At 50.6% G+C, this 20538-nt stretch overlaps 1 protein-coding gene across 4 annotated transcripts in view; it reads right to left on the reverse strand.

Moving 5' to 3' along the window:
• The window catches only part of CPNE5 (copine 5), a 100930-nt gene that overhangs the window by 76898 nt on the left and 3494 nt on the right, over positions 1-20538 (reverse strand). For all 4 annotated transcript variants that reach the window (XM_035295489.3, XM_054253933.2, XM_035295488.3 and 1 more), the window contains exons 2-3: positions 6119-6159; positions 5073-5119 (exon numbers count right to left, since the gene is read on the reverse strand). In XM_035295489.3, the coding sequence (XP_035151380.1) occupies positions 5073-5119; positions 6119-6159 (88 nt within the window). The remainder of the gene's footprint in view (positions 1-5072; positions 5120-6118; positions 6160-20538) is intronic.

A 20538-nucleotide genomic window follows, 5' to 3' on the forward strand; every position in this document is an offset into this window, starting at 1 on the left:
GCTCATCTGCAGCCTTGTGCAAACCCCACGTCCAGAGAGAGTGCTGTGCCTGCATTTGACTCCCCCTCATCACAGGATTATTATTTCTCGGCCAAGATTCTGGTAACAGAGAGGTGATTTTTTTCCTGAAGGGCAATGAACTAGATGGAGGAGTGGCGGGAATTGGCTCCTGTTTGCTCACAAGAGCAGTCTTCCATCCCAGGGGCAGTTCCATAGAGACAATCTGGATTCTTCTTTAATCTCCATTCCTGATACTTTTCTCTGTGGGCCACACAGAGAATCAGGCAAGGAAGTATAGCCCCTCTCCCATCCCCAGTGTGTTTGTTTGTTTTCCAAACAGGATCTTGCTTTGTTGCCCAGGCTGGAGTTCAGTGGCACAATGTAGGCTCACGGCAACCTCTGTCTCCTGGGTTCAAGCGATTCTCCTGCCTCAGCCTCCCAAGTAGCTGGGACAACAGGTGTGTGCCATCATGCCAGGCTAATTATTGTATTTTCAGTAGAGACGGGGTTTCACCATGTTGGCCAGGCTATCCCCAGTATGTTTAAATGCATCTTCCTTTCTCCAGAAAAAGCTGTGTGAAATAGCATGTGCCCTAGGGGTGCCCCATGTGGGTGAGCTCTGCCACCTTCACTCCTGGAGTCTGGGCACCGGCCCTTCTCACCTCTCATAAATGAGGTCCGCCTCCTTGATCTCTCTGGACCTCCCTGCTCTGACATTCTCACTCTACAACTGCAGCTGTCCTCAGCCTGATGTCCCTGTATTGACCCTTCCCGTATCTTGCCAGCCTCACATCCTGAACACCAGCCATGCTCCTCCATCTGTGCTGGATGGCCTCCGTTGGCCCCTCTGGTTTCACTCCCAGTCCTTCCCCACACTGCTGTGTGCACAGAGAGGCTGACCCAAGTGGACTTCCCCAATGGTCTGTTGGCCCTAGGTCTCCTATGAGGTTCCACCAGTGGGAGGCACCAGCAGGAGATGGGAGGATGGGAAGAGAGTGAGGTTGCCTGAGTTGAGCATGTCCCTCCACTGGGGCTCCTGGTCCTGTTTGGAAGTCTCTCAGCGTTCCAGAAACCAGGACTCCCCTTCATCCCTAGGCTTGGAGTAGTAATGGCTTCCTCCTATTGCTACCTTCGAGACTGACCATCCTTCATTGATTTCATTGAACCCCATCCACCCCTTTATTACATCCCTCAACAATGCAGGACGATACTGGGCCCCCGGGTTATGTCTTCCCACATCACTGAAACCTGAAACCCAGCTCAACTCAGCTACTCCACAAGCGGAGGCCAGTCCTGCCCCACTCTGTAGAAGGAGGAGGTTGAGCCAGGTGATCTTAAAAGCTTCTTCCAACCCACAACTCCTCCGCACCATATCATGCACCCCAGGCAAATGGCTTGTGTTTGGCCTCAAATTCCATTTTAAAATTCCAAATGACCTGTCAAAATGCTTTAGTTGAAGGTGGCCTTCCAGCTGTGACTTTCCCTCCCCTGAACTTCCGTTTTCTTCCATTCATATTTCTCTTCTCTGTTTCCTGTTAGGATTGTTCATGCACGTGCATGTCCCCTCCCAGGCTGCAAATCTAGTTCTAGCTTATACATTTGGTGATGCTCTGTTCTTTCGACCCATCTCCCTTTCTTCCCCGGCCCCTGGTACCTTGCCTGGCACTTCTAAATGCTTCCTGTTGCAAATATTAACTGAGATGGGAAGAGTGACCAACAAGGCCCCATACACTTTGGATGATGCTGTATAGTGAATATTTACTAAGCACCGACCATGAACCAAGGCACTTTATACTTCCATCATCTCCTTTCACCCTCACCTATAAGGTAGGATTTACCCCCAGAGGTAACTCTAAGGTAGGAGTTACCCCCAGATGTCAGATGGGGAAACTGAGATGCAGAGAGTTTAAGTAACTTGCTCTAGGTCCCACCTCCAGAAAGGGCTGGAGCCAGGAGCAAGCACAGGTGTATTCCACACCAAAGCCACCTGTCTTCCCTCTACTCCACCCGGAGGTGGAAGTAGTGACAAGAGGTGACTTGGACAATCAGGAACCCTTAACCAAATGGAAACAGCGCTCAATAACAGAATGTAATTAACGGCCTGCCAAGCAGTGCCCTTCTGAAGAGCCCTTCCAGACTTTCCTTCATGAATCACGAAGACATTAACACATTCCTGGTTTCTATGAAGCATAGCCAAAAGGCCTCAAAAGTAATTAGTTCACTTAAGCAGACTAAACATTTCCCTGGCAATCTGGTTTATGCTTGAATTGGCTTAGACTCTTGGGTGGAATAGTAAACTTTAGCCCAGCCCCTGTGGAAATATTTCCCACATGTTTTTTTGCTTTTGTTTTTTCTGACAGGGTCTCGCTCTGTCACCCCGGCTAGAGTGCAGTGACGCGATCTTGGCTCACTGCAACCTCCACCTCCTGGGTTCAAGTGATTCTCCTGCCTCAGCCTCCCAAGTAGCTGGAACTACAGGCATGCACCACCATGCCTGGCTAATTTTTGTATTTTTAGTAGAGACAGCGTTTCTCCATGTTGTCCAGGCTGGTCTCGAACTCCTGAGCTCAAGTGATTTGCTTGCCTTGGCCTTCCAAAGTGCTGGGATTACAGGCATGAGCCACTGTGCCTGGACGACATGTTTTCTTTCTTTCTTTTTCTTTGTTTTACAGATGAACTTCCCATGTTTTATGAATAAAATTCACCCCCTTCAGCCTCTTGGTTCCAGCAAGTCTGGGGACTGGGGACAGAGGGAGATGGCTTCAGCCAGTCCACCAACGGAAGGGAAATTCATTAATGAAGTCTGGGTTACTGAAGTGTAACTCTGACTTCATTAAATCTTTATTAAGTACGGGAAGGCCTCCTCACCCTCAGGCTCTCGGCATCGGTCATTTTGTGCACTGTCCCCCTCCCTTCCCCTTTCCTTGGACCCTGGGGACAAACCTGCATCCTTCTGTTCTTCACAGCTGCCTCCAACCCCCCTCTAGGTGGAGACCCCAGGCAGCGTCTATATCCGGAGCCCGCCAGGCTCCCTCCCAGGTGTCAGTGGAGATGGGCATGGGTGGGGCTACCAAGGCCAATAGGGCCACAGCTTTGGGCAGATCCCCCTCTCCCACCAGTCTGGTGCCTCTTCTGATCACCCGGAGCAAGCACAATCTCCAGCCAGCTCAGGCAGCCATGAAGGCCCCAGGAAGCCAGATTTGGCTCTGCTGCCCAGCAAGCACACCCCACCTCCCCACCATGGAAGATAACAACATTCCTCCCTTGGCCCCTCACCTCCTGGACTTTCACCTTGTCCTTGCTCAGCCAGACCCTCTTCTCCAAGAGAAAGGAGGGATAGCTTCTTTTGTTGTTCAGACAGGAGCTAGAGGCTCCCAGCACCCCTCATCCTGACCCAGTTCCTCCCTTTCCTCTTTTCACCTGAAAACATTCTCCCACGAGAGCTCAGAGAGGGAGGGAGGAGGTAGAGGGAGCAATGTGGCAACAGCCACCACGGCTAGTCAGCCTCTGTAGGCCCAGCTCCCTTTCCGAATCCATTCATTTTTCAAACAACCATGTATTAAGCACCTGCTGTGTGCTGGACTGTTCTAGGTGCTCAGAATGTCATAGCGAATAAAGCAGATGAAAATCTCTGCCCTCATGGAGCTGGCACATGACAAACAAGATAAATAAGTAGCATGGTGGCATGTGCCTGTAATTCCAGTACTTTCGGAGGCAAAGCCAGGAGGATTGCTTGAGCCCAGGAGTTCCAGACCAGCCTAGACACATACTGAAACCTCATCTCTACAAAAAAAAAAAAAAAAAATTTTAAATTAGCCAGGCATGGTGGCACATGCCTGAAGTCCTAACTACCCAAAGCGGAAGCAGGAGGATTGTTTGAGACCAGGAGTTTGAGGCTGCAGTGAGTCGTGATCACAACATTGCACTCCAGCCTGGGCGACAGAGCAAGACCTTGTCTCAGAAAGAAAAAAAAAGATAAATAAGTAAACCAGTGTGGGAAATGAGAAAAAGTGATAGGGAGAAAATAAAAAGCAGTTAAGGGGAATAAGAAGTTTTGGAAGGTTGGAATGCCACACAGGGCGCCCAGAGGAGGTCTTCGCAGGGGGACATCTGAGTTAAAACCTTAGGGAGACATGGAAGGGCCATGAAGCCATGGGGAAAAGAGCATTCCAGGAAGAAGAACAGGTGAAAAGGCCCTGAGGCAGGAGGAGTGACTGCAGTGGGTGGGGAGGGGCCCAGCGGCAGAATAGGTCAACAGGGAAAGGAAGTCACAACTTGTGGAGCTGGGGTGGTCCATAAAGGAAAGGTACTTTTGCATGATGGGAGCCACAGGAGGGCTCTGAGCAGAAAAGAGACAGAATTTGACCTGGGTTTTAACAGGATCCCTCTGGCGGCAGGGTGGGGAATAGAGTGAGGGTATCTAGGAGACCCCATTCGCTTGTCTCTGCCATTCTTGGAAATGGCCCTTCGAGTCAGCCCTCTCCTCCTCCTACTCCCTATTACAAGGGACAAAAGGCACATGGAGTGGGGGTGGGGAGAGATTGGGATTGGAAATGAGGCTGGAAAAGGGTGTCATCCTGGGTTGGGGTGGGTTTTGGAAGCCAGGGTGGTTTTGGAGCTGGGACTTGATTCAATGCAGAAGGGAGTCAGCAAAGTTTTCTGAGCAGGGAAACCACTTAACTGAAGCCATGCTCACCTTAGTCAGAAACCCCAGGAGGGAAGGTGGCGGTGGAGGAGGGGCATGGTGCTACAAGCTGCACTCATGCCTCCAGCCCGCAGACACGGTCTCAATGAGCCTGGACTCCTGTGTCTCCCTGGGACTGGGGTTCCCTGAGGATGGGGCTGTCTCCCCCTAGACTGGGGTTCCCCGAGGGCAAGAACTGTCCCCTCCATCTTCAATCTCTTCATCCAACAACAGGGATAGGGCTCCATGCTTTGCACACCTTGCTAGCCTTCAGCGGGACTTAGAAGCTGCCGTTAGAATCATGTCAGGGAAACTGCCCCAGAATTAGAGACAGGCAGACAGACAGGAACAGGCTGGTGTTTCTGGTGTGGGAAGGGGCTGCACCTACCTCCCGCCACTGCTTGTTCTCCATCCCTTGGGTATACATGACGCACACTGCAGGGAGAGGAGAAACAATGGATTAATACCTCCAGCCAAGAGGAAGGAGGGGTCCCGGATGGAAAGGGTCCTGGATGGGCAGGCACCTCAGCAGATCTGGCCTGGGTGGCACAGTTAGATCTGATAGGGGTAGAGGGGGTCTCCAGGGGTAGCTGAGATCTTGGTAAGTGAGTCTAGGAATCTGGCCCCCCAAGCTCGGACAGCGTTCTAGATGCACCAATTCAGAGGGGTTGCCTTGGAGAAGGGAGACTAGGTATGCCTGGAAGGGGCAACCTTTCGGAGGAGGGTCAGAGCCATTTGCTTCTAGGCCACAGCAAGAGTCAGAAGTGTGAGACAGGTAGACAGGTGGGTGTGACAGAGGACAGGTGGAGGTGTGGCGGGGGAGAGCATCAGAAACCCACATTACTTTTACAGCCCAAAGCAGTCTCTTGAAGCCTCTGATTATCATTAGCCCCATTGACAGATGGGAAAACTGAGGCTCAGAGGAGGCCAAACGATCCATTTAGGTTACACACTTGGGTGGCACTGCTCGAGGTTAGAACCTGGACTCCAAAATCAGTGTTCATCCCACCAGATCACAGCCAACTGGAACTCTTAGGTATACTGGTTTATCTGCGACACTGTGGCCCCAGGGCCACAGGAAGCCAGGGCGGTTTTGGAGCTGGGACTTGATTCAATGCAGAAGGGAGTCAGCAAAGTTTTCTGAGCAGGGAAACCACCTAACTGAAGCCATGCTCACCACCTAACTGAAGCCATGCTCACCCCTCCCAAACTGCTCTGTTGCGTCAAGGCTTCACAAGCATGTGGGCTGGGAAGGGTCAAACCCCCGAGGTTATCTTTCTCAGACACTATGGGTGAAACATTAAACAGACTTGACACACTTGGAACGGCGCCTGGCACATGGTTAGCGTTCAGTAAGGGCTCAAGCATTGCTGCCGTAATTAATCATAGTGTTATCGCTGTTATTGTTACCGTTATTGTCAGAGCAGGACTTACGTGGGTCGGACTTGGAAAACATGTCTTTGTCCAAGAGGTTCCTGAAAGAGGGAGAGAGAGGAGGGGTTAGTACGACCAGCTGAGAGGAGACGACCTCAGGGGATTCAGGCTGTTACTGAGACCAGGAGGCTGCCTCTGGCCTGGCCTCAGGCAAAACAGTTCCACAATCGTTTATTAGGCTTCATTAAAAGCCAGGCACTGGGCAGGCCCTGGAGGTTCCTCAGCCCACCTGCCTAAGGTGTGTAGAGCTCCCTACCTCCCTCCCCCACTGTCACCACGAGCGCTCCCACTCCTGGAAGGTGCCCTGGTGCCCTGTGTCACACAGCCATTCACCATCGGGTGATTTCCCAAACTGCCCAATATCTTAGCCCTTTCTAGAATCTCCCTTGATCACTTCTCTGCATCTCAAGGAAAGAAAATAAAGCAATCAAAACATATCCATCTAGTCTCCCATTTTCTCAAGGCTCTACTTCCAGCCAGTTTATTTGATGGCCTCATCTGTGCTGATAGATTAATGAATGACACCTCCCAGGGGAAGTAGACTCATTTGGACGAGGCCCATCTGCGGTCAAGACCAGGGCTAACACATGGTCCTTATAATCAGACTGGAAGGCACTGTAGCAAGATGATGGACACAACATTTGGGGACAGAATGATCTTTCTTCTTTTTCCTTTTTTTTTTTTTTTTTTTTGAGGCAGAGTCTTGCTCTGTCACCAGGGCTGGAGTACAGTGGCGTGGTCTCGGCTCACTGCAACCTCCGCCTCCTGAGCTCAAGCAATTCTCCTGCCTCAGCCTCCCGAGTAGCTGGGATTACAGGCACCTGCCACCACACCTGGCTAGGTTTTTGGATTTTTAGTAGAGATGGGTTTCACCATGTTGGCCAGGCTCGTTCTTGAACTCCTGACCTTGTGATTCACCCGCCTTGGCCTCCCAAAGATTACAGGCATAAGTCCAGCCCAGAATGGTCTTTCAACAGGTGCTAAGCTCCCCTTGCCCTACCTCCATGCAATGAAGGCTCCCACTCATCTAACCCTGGTGATAGGTCAGGTGGTGTGCCGTTTTACAAATATGAGCTCCCGATTCTCACGCTGCCCTGCAAGGTTGGTCCTGGGCACAGATGTGGAAGTGGAGGGGAGAGGTGGGAAGGATGGGCAGGCTACATCCTGCGCATTTGGTATTCCTCATTCCACAGTGATCTCCTGCCATCGGGAAGCCACACAGTCCAGGGGAAACTCAGTCTCTAGCTGGGAAGTGATTCAACCTCTCTGAGTCTCTGCTTCCTTATTAGTACAATGGTAGTACCAGTCTTGAAGGCTGTTGATGCCCTGCCTGTATCCCCCCAGCCCTCACAGTTCCTGTACACACCCATGGTTTCCTCTTGTGTCTGTTTCTCTCCTGAGGGCGTGCTCAGGCAGGTCAGGCCGTCTGCAAGTGCCAGAAAGTTTATGCTCCCAAGGGCGGCAGTTACCCACAGGAAGGGGCTGGGAGGCTAATTGCTCAGCTTCTTCACTCACCCTGGGACAGCTCTGCTCTACAGTCTCTCAGAAGTCCCAGTGGGACTGAGTCCCAGGGGCCACCAGGAGACCTACCCATGACCGAATCCCATGCTGACCAGGCCTTCCCTCTCCTGCTCCCCTGGCAAGCTGCCAGGCAAGCCCTTCTCGCCTGTGCACTGCCCCTGCCAACACTGTCCTCAAGTCTTGGTTCTTTTCCCAACCATCTCAGCCTTGTCCCACCTCCCACCCAGAGGTCCCAAGGGATCTTGTCACCTTCCTTCACCATACCCACAAATCCCCATGGGTGCCTCCGCCCCTTGAACTGCTTTTCCAGAGAAAAGAAACAGTCAACATGGGTCTGTGTTGCTTCCTGAAAGTCAACTTCAAATGTCAGAGCTAGGCCGGGCCTATAATCCCAGCACTTTGGGAGGCCGAGGTGGGTGGATCACTCGAGGTCAGGAGTTTGAGACCAGCTTGGCCAACATGGTGAAACCCATCTCTATTAAAAATACAAAAATTATCCCAGCATGGTGGTGTGCACCTGTAATCCCAACTACTTGGGAGCCTGAGGCAGGAGGATCACTTGAACCAGGGAGGCGGAGGTTGTGGTGAGCTGAGATTGCGCCCCTGCACTCCAGTCTTTCTCAAAACAGCAGCAGCAGCAGCAACAAAACAACTGTCAGAGCTAGATGAGGCCCTGAGGAGAATCTGTTCTTCTTTCTCCTCCATGATGGGGAGACGAAAGACCAGGGAGAGGCGAAGGGCAGCCGTGGCCCACAGCAAGCAGTGATAGAGACAGAAAGGTCTAGAAGGAGGCCTTACCCTGAGTCACTGTCATCAAAGCTCTCAGCAGTGACAGCCTGTCAGGCAACTTGACCCCATAATCAACGCTACCACCCATGCCCTGCACCCTAAGGTGGGAGCCAAAGATAAACCAACAAGCAGACGAGCAGCCTGAGGCCTACACATGCGTCCTGTGGTGGTTGGGGAAGCCAAGGCTCAGACGGATTCACAGCCAAATTCCAGCGGAAGTATCATGCAGAGCTGGTACCATTTTCACCGAAACAACTCCAAAAAATTGGGGATAAGATATTTCTCCCCAACTTATTCTATGAGGCCAGCATTATTCTGATACCAAAACCTGACAAAGACACACAGAACATCTCATTCATGAATCCCTGCAGCTCCAGTCCCTGAGTAGATACCCCCAAGAGAGGAATTTCCAAACAGCTACAGGAAACCAGAACTGTCACCCCTCCTGACTCCAGTCTATCCATCCAGGGGACACTCCCGAAAAGCAGCCACCCCTAGCTGGCCCTCCCTTGCCCCATAGGCAACCACTCCTCTCCTGGCCCCCACCAGCCCTTCCACCAGACCAGACCCAGTCCCAGCCAGCTGTCACTTTGGAAACCATCTGATAAACCTCCCAGCCCTCCACAGAGAGCATCAGATGAAATGATACACGAGGCAACTCTGGAAAGTAGGCAGCGGGGGCTACGTAAGACATCGCTTCTACATACGATCATTCACACCCAGGTGGGCTGACATCCCTGGGTGACTTTTTCATCCTGAAGTGTGCTAAGTTTGGGGGTAGGACTGTCTATCTTTTTTTTTTTGAGACAGAGTTTCGCTCTTGTTACCCAGGCTGGAGTGCAATGGCACGATCTCAGCTCACCTCAACCTCCGCCTCCTGGGTTCAGGCAATTCTCCTGCCCCAACCTCCTGAGTAGCTGGGATTACAGGCATGCGCCACCATGCCCAGCTAATTTTTTGTATTTTTAGTAGAGACGGGGTTTCACCATGTTGACCAGGATGGTCTCGATCTCTTGACCTTGTGATCCACCCGCCTTGGCCTCCCAAAGTGCTGGGATTACAGGCGTGAGCCACCGCGCCCAGCAGGAGTGTCTATCTTGATTTAAACTAAGGACAACTGTCATAACATCAAAGATGACTCTACAGTGGTGGAACCTGAGGCACAGTGAGGAGCTAAAAGTAATCAGGAGGAGGGGACTTCTCTACTAAAGCAAGCACCTTAGGTTTATCTTTGAATTCTGTCATGAAATTCAGGAATTCCATAAAATCCTTCAATATTCAAGCTGGAGAGGACCTCAGAGTCACCTTTTCCAAATCCTTTACCAATCAGGAATGTGAGACTTGGAGGAGCAACACTTGACCCCTCCAAGGTCTGAGTCTCCTCCAAGTGTGGCTCTAGAACTCGGGTCTGGTCATATCCAGGTTAGGGAGGAAGAGAGTGAGACCCTGGATTTCAGTCTAGATACGTTTGTGTGTGTGTGTGTGTGCGTGGGTGCGTGTGTGTATGCGCGCACACACACACACACGTGCATTACATGTGATGGGAGGGAGAGGTCTTATCCTCACAGACAAGTAGACACGTCTTTTCCTGACCCTGCCCACCTCCCAGCTGGGCTAGAGGCACACAGCTAGACTAAGAAATAGATTCTAACTACTTGACTCCTTGCCCAGTGACCTCAGGACCCTCACCGAGTCCTAAAACATGGGTCACCCTGGCAACAAGGATAAAGCAAACCCTCTCTCCTCCACTCTGCTGAAATTATTCTTGCCATCCTTCCAGATCATTCTGTCCTTCCTCAGTTTTGCCTTTCCTCAACACTGATGGACAGCTACTTCCTCTCCTCTCCCCTGAGCTCTCTGTGAGTGTGCAAGCCTCTGACTTGGAGGACCCTGTTACATACTCTGTACATGCTCTGTTGCAAAATCATGGGTGTATCTGTCTCTCACACTGGCTGTACATGCCTCCACGGCAGAGTTCCCCGCCCCGCCACAGGCCAGCCTAGCACCCGAGTCGGAGTAGGGGCCTGGCAAGCTGGATGGATGAAAGAATGGCCGACGGGGGAGTGCAACCTGCGTCTCCCCACCTGGTGGTGCACAGTCAAGCTCAGGAACAGCCCTTGCACTTCCTCTCAGCTGCAGCGTGTAGTAGTTAAGTGCATGGGCTCTTTAGTCAGACAAGCTGAGTTCACATCCTGACTCTGAGCGGGTGGCTTGCCCTCCTTGTGCCTCAGTTTCCCCATCTGTAAAGTGGGGGTAAAAATAGTTCAGGGCTGCTGTGGAGATTCGATATGTGGAGCCCCTGGGACTAGTTAGCCTTGTCAGAAAGGCCAGCTGTCCTAGGCCTGGGACTGAGCGGAGCCTTCACTCTCTCGGTGGATGCTCGGAGCACTTGGTGACAAGCACAGCACAAGCCCCCCACCCTCACAGGTCCAAGGGAGAAGCCTACCCCCAACACACTCCCAGGGCTCCTTTCTGAATCCCTTCCCCAGCTCAGCCCTCATCAGTCTCCCTTCCATTCCCTCTCTCAGCCTTGAGGACCCTCTGCCCCTCGCCTAGGTCCCTGCGCCCTATACCCTCTCTGATCCCTCACCTTGTCCACACTTGCCTCCATCCATCCCTCTCCCTAATAACCTGTCCAAATAGAAGCCTCAGGGCCTGGTAAGCCTCCTCTCTTGGCTTTGGAGGGGTGGCTTCACCCCGTGAACAATGGGCTGCGCACTTCTGGGGCTCACTCCTGCCCCTGGGTGTAAAATGGCCGTTTCTTTGGCTGTGTAGGTCTGAAGCAGGGCTCCAGAAGCCATGTCTAAACAAGTGCCCCCAGATGTCCCCCATTATGTCTCTGATGGCAGCCGTCCAAATACAGCATTTGAGACATCATCTCTTAGGGCCTCAATTTTCCCCACTTCAAAGTCACAGACAACAACACACACATGTGCAGCACCAGCAGGTTCTTCAAGGTAAAGTGCCTTCCCCACTGATCCTCACCCTGACCCACTGAGGACTTCCAGGCTCGGGGGCAGTGAGTCAATTGCCCACAGGCACACAGACAAAAGCCTGGGGAGGAAACTGGGTCTCCCGCCCTGAAGAACAGCCGGAGCCACGAGCGCACAGACAAGACGAGACCACAAGTACTTTTTCTCCACTTTCTGTCTTTGGAGAGCACAAAGAGAAATATTTTTTTTTTAACAGAAAATACATATTCTTTTTTTTTTTTTTCAAAAAGAGCATACAACCCTTCTGCTGTCTGCACAGCAGCCTGGAGCTTGGCTTCTTTTGTTCCTTAAATCAAGGCCAAGGAAGCAGAGCCAAGAGCCCTACTTCCTCTCTGCTTACCCTTGAGGAAGCATTTCCAATCCAGTGGCAGTGAAAAAATGGTCATTCACTGGGCTGGGAGGTCAGAAGTCTCCAAGGCCCCAGCAAGGACAGAAAGCCCTGGAAGGGCAAAATGAGAGCCCCTGGCAGGTGCTAAAGGAGGGGCCACAGGGTAACACCTCCCATCTGGGGGGCCTAAGAAAGAAGCTGGGCACATGTAGTCCTAGCTACTCGGGAGGCCAAGGAGGGAGGATCTCTTGAGCTCAGAAGTTCACGTCTAGCCTGGGCAACATAGTGAGATCCCATCTCTAAAACAACACAAACCAAAACAAAAATGTAAGGTGTGGGTAGAGGCTGGGGTGTACCAGTCCGAGAGGGAGACACAACCCTGCCCTCAGGGAGCCCCATCTGACCAGGAGACACAGCCTCTGCCTCCAGGAATCCTCAGTCAAAAAGGACACCTGTTGCTGCTGAGCTGAGATGCTGGGTGGATTGACCATCACACATCCCTGGTTGTCTCTAAACAAAGCCCATAAATGCTGCATCAATGCCCTGGGCAAAGGCTTTGGCTGCAGCACAGAAAGAAACACATGTTCCTGGAGCAGGACCCATAACGGAGGTCATGGAGCCCCAAAACTGTAAGCTAAGTATGGCATATTGGTATAGATAGATACCACATATATGAATACATTCTTTTGGAGAGCTGTCATTAGATACCCAAAGACATTCACGAGGCTAAAAAGGTCAAGAAAAGATGGCTTATCTTCTTCCCAACAACTCGCCCTAAGCATCCCTCCAACCTTGAGTGAAAAATGGGGGTGTTGAGAGTGTAGACGTCAAACTTCATCTCTGGATCTGACACGCAGCTGTGTCCCTTACTTACTGTATGACCTCTGGCATGTCACTTAGCTTCTCCATGCATCATTATTCCCATTTGTAAAGAAGGGATAATAACAGTCCCACCCTCCAGAAGTTTCCTGCGATGACTTGAGTTCACATATATGAAGCAGTTAGAACAGTGCCTGGCACACAGTAAGTTGCAATGCAGTGCCTGGCATACAATAAGTGCTCAATAAAGGCCTGTGGAGAATGAAGATGGCACGTAGGAATGCTCCACCTTCTCCCCGCTCTGCTCCCTAAAGCTTGGCTTTAGCAGGACCCACGCCCTACATGCCCTTTCTCACCACTGCCCACTGGTTATACATCCTTCCTTGAGGAGAGAGTGGGGACAGGAGAGCCATGGCCAGGTAGAAACAGGAATCCAGAGTGGGCCCGGTGGCTCACACCTATAATCCCAACACTTTGGGAGACTGAGACAGGAGGATCGCTTGAGGCCAGGAGTTTGAGATCAGCATGGGCAACATAGGGAGACCCTGTCTCTACAAAAAATAAATGAAACTAGCCAGGTGTGGTGGTGTGCCTCTGTAGCTACTCTAGAGGCTGGGGTGGGAGGATCGCTTGAGCCCAGGAGGTCAAGGCTGCAGTGAGCCATGATCACGCCACTGCACTGCAGGCTGAGCAACAGAGAGAAAAAAAAGAGTTGAGTGTAGGAATTGCAAAAAAAAAAAGGAAACAGGAATCCTGATGGTCCCACAGAAGCCCCTGAGGTGCCAACCAGCATCCCCCCATTTCTGTATGGAGCAATTCAATACAAACATCTGGCAAGTGGGGTGGGAGAGAGATGACATACATCAAGTATATAATCTGTGCCAAGTCCTTTGTTATGTACTTAGCTTGTGACACTCTATTTACCCTCCAGATCAATGCCAGAAAGTAGACTTTGCTCCCATTCTATAGACAAGGCCACTGAGGCTGAGTGATGTGCCTGGTGTCACCCGCTTGCCAAGAAGCGTGCAGAAATTTGAACTCTGGAGTTCATGCTCATTCCAGCATCCTGGGGAGTGCTTGCGCTACCAAAGCCAAGGTCTCCCAAAGCCTCTCTGAGCCAGCATTGCTCCCTCTTTTCCTCATTCTCCTATTTCCCGTCCTCAGCCACTCAGAGCTGCTCCCAAACAAATGACTGAAGAGAAGAAGCGGAGGGTTTCCCATCTCCTCCTGCCCGGCTCCAGACCTAACAGGCAGAAGCAATCCAACGAAAGCAGAGCGGGAGCTAGAGGAGGAGAGGGACCTTTGCACCCAGCCCCTGGCACACGCCCATCTCCCCTTTCAGATCCCATTCCTTACCCACATTCCCTGTCTTCCTGCCAAGCAACGTCACTGAGGTCTAAAAAGCAATTTTCACATGGCTTAAAGAGCTCTCCTTCCTGGGGCAATTTGCATTTTTATTGTTAATAATTATTATAATAATTGTCCCTCCCATGCTATGTGGCCAAGGGAAGAGAGCAAGAGCTCTGGCCTCAGATGCTGGAGTCCCCACATGGCCACGTGTGGCCTAGACAAGCCACTTTATCTCAGCTTCCTCATCTGGGCATGGGGTCACACCTGCCTGTGGAGTTGCTGTGAAGTCACCAGCTTCAAACAAAAACGCAGGAAGCACACTCAATTCCTCTCTTTCCCTTATTCCCCCTCCTGTCCCATTCATCAAGTCTTAAATGCTTCACCTTCAAAATACACCCAAAATCTCCACTCCTCCGCATGGCACCATCAGTATCCTCTCACTTGGGGGTCTCAGTGGCCTTCTGCCTAGCAATGTGCTTCCATGCCTGCCTCCCCCCACCCTCACCAGTCCCTTCTCTTCACGGTGATCGGAATTCTTTTTATTTTATTTATTATTATTATTATTTTGAGATGAGATCTCTCGCTATTGCCCAGGCTGGAGTGCAGTGGTGCGAACTCAGCTCACTGCAACCTCGGCCTCCTGGGTTCAAGTGATTCTCCTGCCTCAGCCTCCTGAGTAGCTGGGACTACAAGCACCTGCCACCACGCCTGGCTAATTTTTCTATTTTTAGTAGAAACGGGGTTTCACTATGCTGGCCAGGCTGGTGTCAAACTCCTGACCTCAGGTGATTCGCCTGCCTTGGCCTCCCAAAGTGCTGGGATTACAGGCTTGAGCCACCACACTCAGCCCAGAATTATTTTTAAAGCTTCAATCAGAACTCCTGTTTAACACCGGGGCCCTCAACTGCCGTTAGAATCAAACTCCTTAGCACGGTCAACAAAGCTGTGACCTGCAGCCCCCATTTCCTCTCTGGCCTCACTCTCCTCCCCTCCTCATCTCCCACACGCTCCAGCCACACTGGTCTCCCTGCAGTCTTGCAAGCATGCCAGGGCCTTTTACCACAGGGTCTTTGCACTTGCTGTTCTATCTTAATCACCCTCCCTCCACATCCTCCCTTTGGACCTAAAGCATCCCCAACAGCCACAAACTTATTTATAGAGCACTTATTCCTATTAGATGTTACTTGCTTAATTAAAAATGTGTATATTTATCTATATTCCACCCCCACTCCCATGTGGGTTCAATGAGGGAAGAGTTTGTCTGTCTTGTTCACCACTATATCCCTAGCACTTAGAACTGTGCCCGGCACAGAAATGCCTCTCAGCTGGACAGGGTGGCTCACACCTGTAATCCCAGAATTTTGGGAGGCCAAGGCGGGTGGATCACTTGAAGTCAGGAGTTTGAGTCCAGCCTGGCCAACATGGTGAAACCCCGTCTCTACTAAAAATACAAAAATTAGCTGGGCATGGTGGTGCACACCTGTAATCCCAGCTACTTGGGAGGCTGAGGCAGGAGAATCGCTTGAACTCAGGAGGTGGAGGTTGCAGTGAGGCAAGATCATGCCACTGCATTCCAGCCTGGGTGACAGAGTGAGACTCCATCCCCCAGCCCCCAAATAAAAGCCTCTCAATAGTAAATGAAGATCAATATCAGATATCAAATAAATGAATGTGTCAGTAGTGTTCAGTTATTGGTACCTGTTACCATGATTAAGTTGATTTAGCACATTGCAGTCTATATGGAATGTCACAGACTTCATCTCTTCAGAACAATGAAGACAGGGGATATGGACAGGACCAGTATTTTCCACCAGTTTACAAATGGAGAAACTGAAATTGGAGAACTTAAACAATCTGGCCAGGGTCCCAGAGAAGATAAGCCAGGAGTGGCACTGACTTGCAGGATCCTGCCCAGGATTCTTCCATACCCAAAGGTATAACGCTGTCCTGTTGTTACTGTGAGGTCTGTGCGAGGTCAGCAGGGGGACTGAAGCACCTTTCAGTGTTTTGAAATCACACTAAGCCTTTTTTTTCTTCTTGAGATGGAGTGTCGCTCTGTTGCCCAGGCTGGAGTGCAGTGGCGCAATCTTGTCTCACTGCAACCTCTGACTCCCAGGTTCAAGCGATTCTCCTGCCTCAGCCTTCCTAGTAGCTGGGATTACAGGCACCTGTCACCACTCCCAGCTAAATTTTGCATTTGTAGTAGACACGGGGTTGTCTCTACTAAAATGGGAAGTCTGCCATCTTGGCCAGGCTGGTCTTGAACTACTGACCTCAGGGTCCATCCGCCTTGGGCTCCCAAAGTGCTGGGATTACAGGCATGAGCCACCACACCTGGCCACACTAAGCCTTTTTATTCTTGGCTGGCAAACTGGCAGAAAGAGAGGCAGTTAGGGGTCCAACCAAGCTGTGGCTGGAGAATCAGTCACCTAACACTGGCTGTTCACTGACTGCAGGAAAATCTGAGGAGCAGGCCTCAGAGATGCAAATTCTAGGCTCTTGGAAAGCCTCTTTGCTTTCCAAATGGCCCTGTAGATGCCATGGCTGCCCATCCAGCAAACATTACCTGCCCACTCTCTTCCTGCTGACAGAATCCACATTGTTCAGATCTGATGATGACTTCCTGAAATCAGGGAAGGTGGCCCCTGTCCCTAGTCTAGGAGTGCACATGAGACCCAGCTTTGGCCTCTGAAATAGAAAGGAAAGTTACTGAGAGAATTTTGGAAAGGATTGTACTTTCCTGGTGAAAAGAACTTTTCAAAGAGAGGCCTCTGGTCTCATGCCTATCTTCCTGTCTTTGGATGCGGTCGTGATGCCTGAAGCAGGGGCAGCCATTTTTGTAACAACGAGGTCTACTGCTAAAATGATAGCAAAGTAGAAAGACAACTGGGTCCTTGATGATAAAGTGAGCTCACAAAGAGCCCTAAGATAACCTACCTCCAGACTCATTGTGATCTGAGAAAAATAAATGCATTTCAGGTTTAAGCCACCATCAGTCAGATTTTCTGTTACCTACAGCTGAATCATTCCTACCCAAACCTGACTCCTCCCTGCCCCAGAGCATTCCAGCCTCCTCCCTAGCCTTTCTTCCCAAGGGTAGGGCATCTCCAGTGGTTGCCTTGAGTCTGCACAGGGTGAACTGTGGGCTGGGAGAGGAGGTATGGTAAGCTACTACTATATGGTCCGGATGGCATAGAAGTCTGGCTTCTGGCAAACCCTAGTTCTGGGTTTGCTGCTTAGAACCAGCCACACCCCTTAGCAAGGAAGGCCTCTCCCATCCCTGGGGAGAGATGGCCTACCTTTTGGTCGCACTTACCATGGTTGGTTCTTAGGCCTCTACCACTATCCTCCTGGAGAACCCAACCTCCAATCTCAAGAAGCCCTCAAGGCCTTGAAGTCTGAGGGAATAGAATTTGGATACTTGTCTCCAAAATGTACTCACTGTGTAACCTTGGGGAGGTCCCTTAACCTCTCTGAGCCTCAATTTCCTAATCAGCAGAAAGAGAAAACACTACTATCTATCTCAGTTAAAAAGACATAGTAATTGTGATTAGCAGAAATATAAGATGGCCTCCAAGATTCCAGCCTCCTGCCTTACACATCTGTATAATCCCCTCCCCTTGAGAGTGGGCGGGACCTGAGACTACGATAGGTTAGTCACTCACGCGATTGGGTTATGATGTATGACAAAGGCAATTAGATATTCGCTCTTGTGATTATAGTCACTTTACATAAGACTGTCATAGCAGATTGGGGAGAGAATCTCCTCCTGGCCTTTAAGAAGTGAGCTGCCATGCTGTGAGGGGGCCACGTAGCTAGGGCCTGGGGACAGCCTCTAGGAGCTGAGAGTCACTCTCGTCAAATACCCAGCAAGAAAACAGAAATTTAATCTCTCTGCAGCAAGAAATTGAAGTATGCCACCCACCAGCGAGCTTAGAAGAGGACTCAGAACCTCGAGTAAGACCACAGACCTGCCAACACCCTGATTCCAGCCTAGTGAGACCCTGAGCAGAAAAGTCAGGTCATGCATGGACTTCTGACCTACAGACACTAGGAAATGAGAAATGGCTACAGTTTGAAACTGCTAAGGTCGTGGTAATTTGTCACACAGCAATTGAGAACTAATATAATAATCTTAGTTTGAATCATATAAAAGTATTATGGGAGGCCAGGTAGCTCACACTTGTAATCCCAGTACTTTGAGAGGCACAAGCTGGAGGAGTTTGAGATCAGACAATCAGCCTGGGCAACCAAGTAAGACCCCATCTCTACCAAAAAAAAAAAAAATTAAAAAATTAGCTAGGCATGGTGATGCGTGTGCCTGTAGTCCTAGCAACTCAGGAGGCTAAGGCAGGAGGATTGCTTGAGCCCAAGAGTTGGAGGCTGCATTGAGCTATGACTCTGCTACTGCACTCCAGCCTAGGCGACAGAGAGAGACTCTATCTCTTAAAAAAAAAAAAAAAAAAAGAAAGGAAAGAAGGAAGGAGGGAAAGAAAGAGAGAGAGAGAAAAAGGAGGAAAGAAAGAAAATACAAGAAAAAGAAAAAGTGTTATTTATTTGAATAGGTTAAAAACAGATAGGCTGGGTGGGTGTGGTGGCTCATGCCTATAATCCCAGCACTTTGGGAGGCCAAAGCGGGCGGATCACCTCAGCTCAGCAGTTTGAGACCAACTGGGCCACATGGTGAAACTCCATCTTCAGTAAAAATACAAAAATTAGCCTGGCATGATGGTGCATGCCTGTAATCCCAGGTACTTGGGAGGCTGAGGCAGGAGAATCACCTGAACCCGGGAGGCAGAGGTTGCAGTGAACTGAGATCATGCCACTGCACTTCAGCCCGGGTGACTGAGTAAGCCTCCGTCTAAAAAAAAAAAAAAAGTTAAGTATAGGAATTGTACATGGTTCATCCTAATACAGATGTAAAGTGCCTAGCATGCAGTAGGCACTCAGTAAATACCACTGTTTATTCCCCTAGCTCCACTCACCTGAGTACCTTGGTGTATTCGATGGTTAAATGGACATCTTTTCCTAGCACTGGCTTTGACAGCTGCCGCCCTCCTCCAGGCTCCTCCCTCCCCCAAACCACCCTCTCCCTGCCTGTCAGAAAAGAGTACTCAGAGCTGTTCACACCCCTTCTGAGAGGCCCAGGGCGTGGCTCCTGAGCTGGGCTGCGTCTTGGGCGCCAGGGCAGCAAAACGCCAACCCAAACAGACAGCAGAAAACAGTATCTCTGGGGCAGAACAACTGCCCACCAGCCCCATACCATCTGGTGGGGAGAGGGCAGCCAGCAGGACCAAGCGATTGGCTGCTTCCAGACTGGTCCCACCCCATCTTCCCTGGATCTTGGGAGCCCACCATGTGGAACTGTGCATCGCTTCTCCAGCAGGACCCTGCGCAAGTACAAAGGTTTCCTGTTATGTAAAAAATGCAAATCATTCTTTCTAACCAACATGCGGGGCCAGATCCCTGCATAGAGACCTGAAAAATAGTGGGGCCTTTGGAGAATGGAACATCAGACAGGTAAGTTTTGATTGGTTCTGCAGGTGGCTCAGAGTCAGGAAGGGTCTAGAACAGGTCATCAGAGGAAGGAAGAGCTCTTGCCTGAAGGAAGGAGAGTCTTTAAAGTCACATTTGTTACAATGTCTACTGGTATCCACAAAACATCTGTCCTACTCACTGCCAAAACAACCCTTAAGAATCTCCAGATGAGCCAGGCACAGTGGCTTGTGCCTGTAATCCTCACACTTTGGGAGGCTGAGGCGGGTGGATCGCCTGAAGAGTTTGAGACCAGCCTGGCCAATGTGGTGAAACCTTGTCTCTAATAAAAATATAAAAATTAGCCCTGTGTGGAGGCAGGCACCTGTAATCCCAGCTAAGGCAGGAGAATTGCTTGAACCTCAAAGGCGGAGGTTGCAATGAGCTAAGAACACGCCATTGCACTCTAGCATTCCAGCCTGGGCAACAGAGCAAAAACTCCGTCTCAAAAAAAAAGAATCTCTAGATTGATCAGATCTCCAGGACACACGCAGACCCTGGGAGCCAGTTATAGAGGCAGATTTTTATTAACTTCCAGGTGTCAAATAAGCACCAACATCAACTGCTATTCATGGATTAGCTCATTTAAGCCTCATAACGGATAAGGATCATTATACTTCCTTTACAGATGAGGAAACTGAGGCACAGATCAGTTAAGTAGCTTACCCAAAGTCACAAGAACAGAGCTGGGATTTGAAACCAAGGAGACAGATGCCAGAGCTCACATTCATAACCATTGTGCCAAACAACCAACGGGTTTCTAATCTTGGGCCCTGAGTTTACCATAGCCAGTAAAAATAATTGCTTGGGAGCATAGTATACTCTGCCTGAAGCAGAGGCCTGAACCTGTCCATCCCACAGTGTCATTTGCCTTAAGCAGAGACTTGGCCCCATGGTGGCCCTGTGCTCTGGCTCAGATGTGTCCCTTTGCCAGGCAGCTTTGCTTAGCTAGCTGAGCCCTGGGATGAGCATGTCAGACCCCCTGCTAGGCACAGAGCAGAAGGGTCCTGGGGCTGCAGGGAGTGGTAGGCCCCCTCATGAGGTGACAGGCTAGTGGAAACAAGTGTTTCTGGGAGCCAGAGGCG

This window comes from Callithrix jacchus, chromosome 4 (assembly GCF_049354715.1).
Source record: "Callithrix jacchus isolate 240 chromosome 4, calJac240_pri, whole genome shotgun sequence".
Taxonomy (NCBI): domain Eukaryota; kingdom Metazoa; phylum Chordata; class Mammalia; order Primates; family Cebidae; genus Callithrix; species Callithrix jacchus.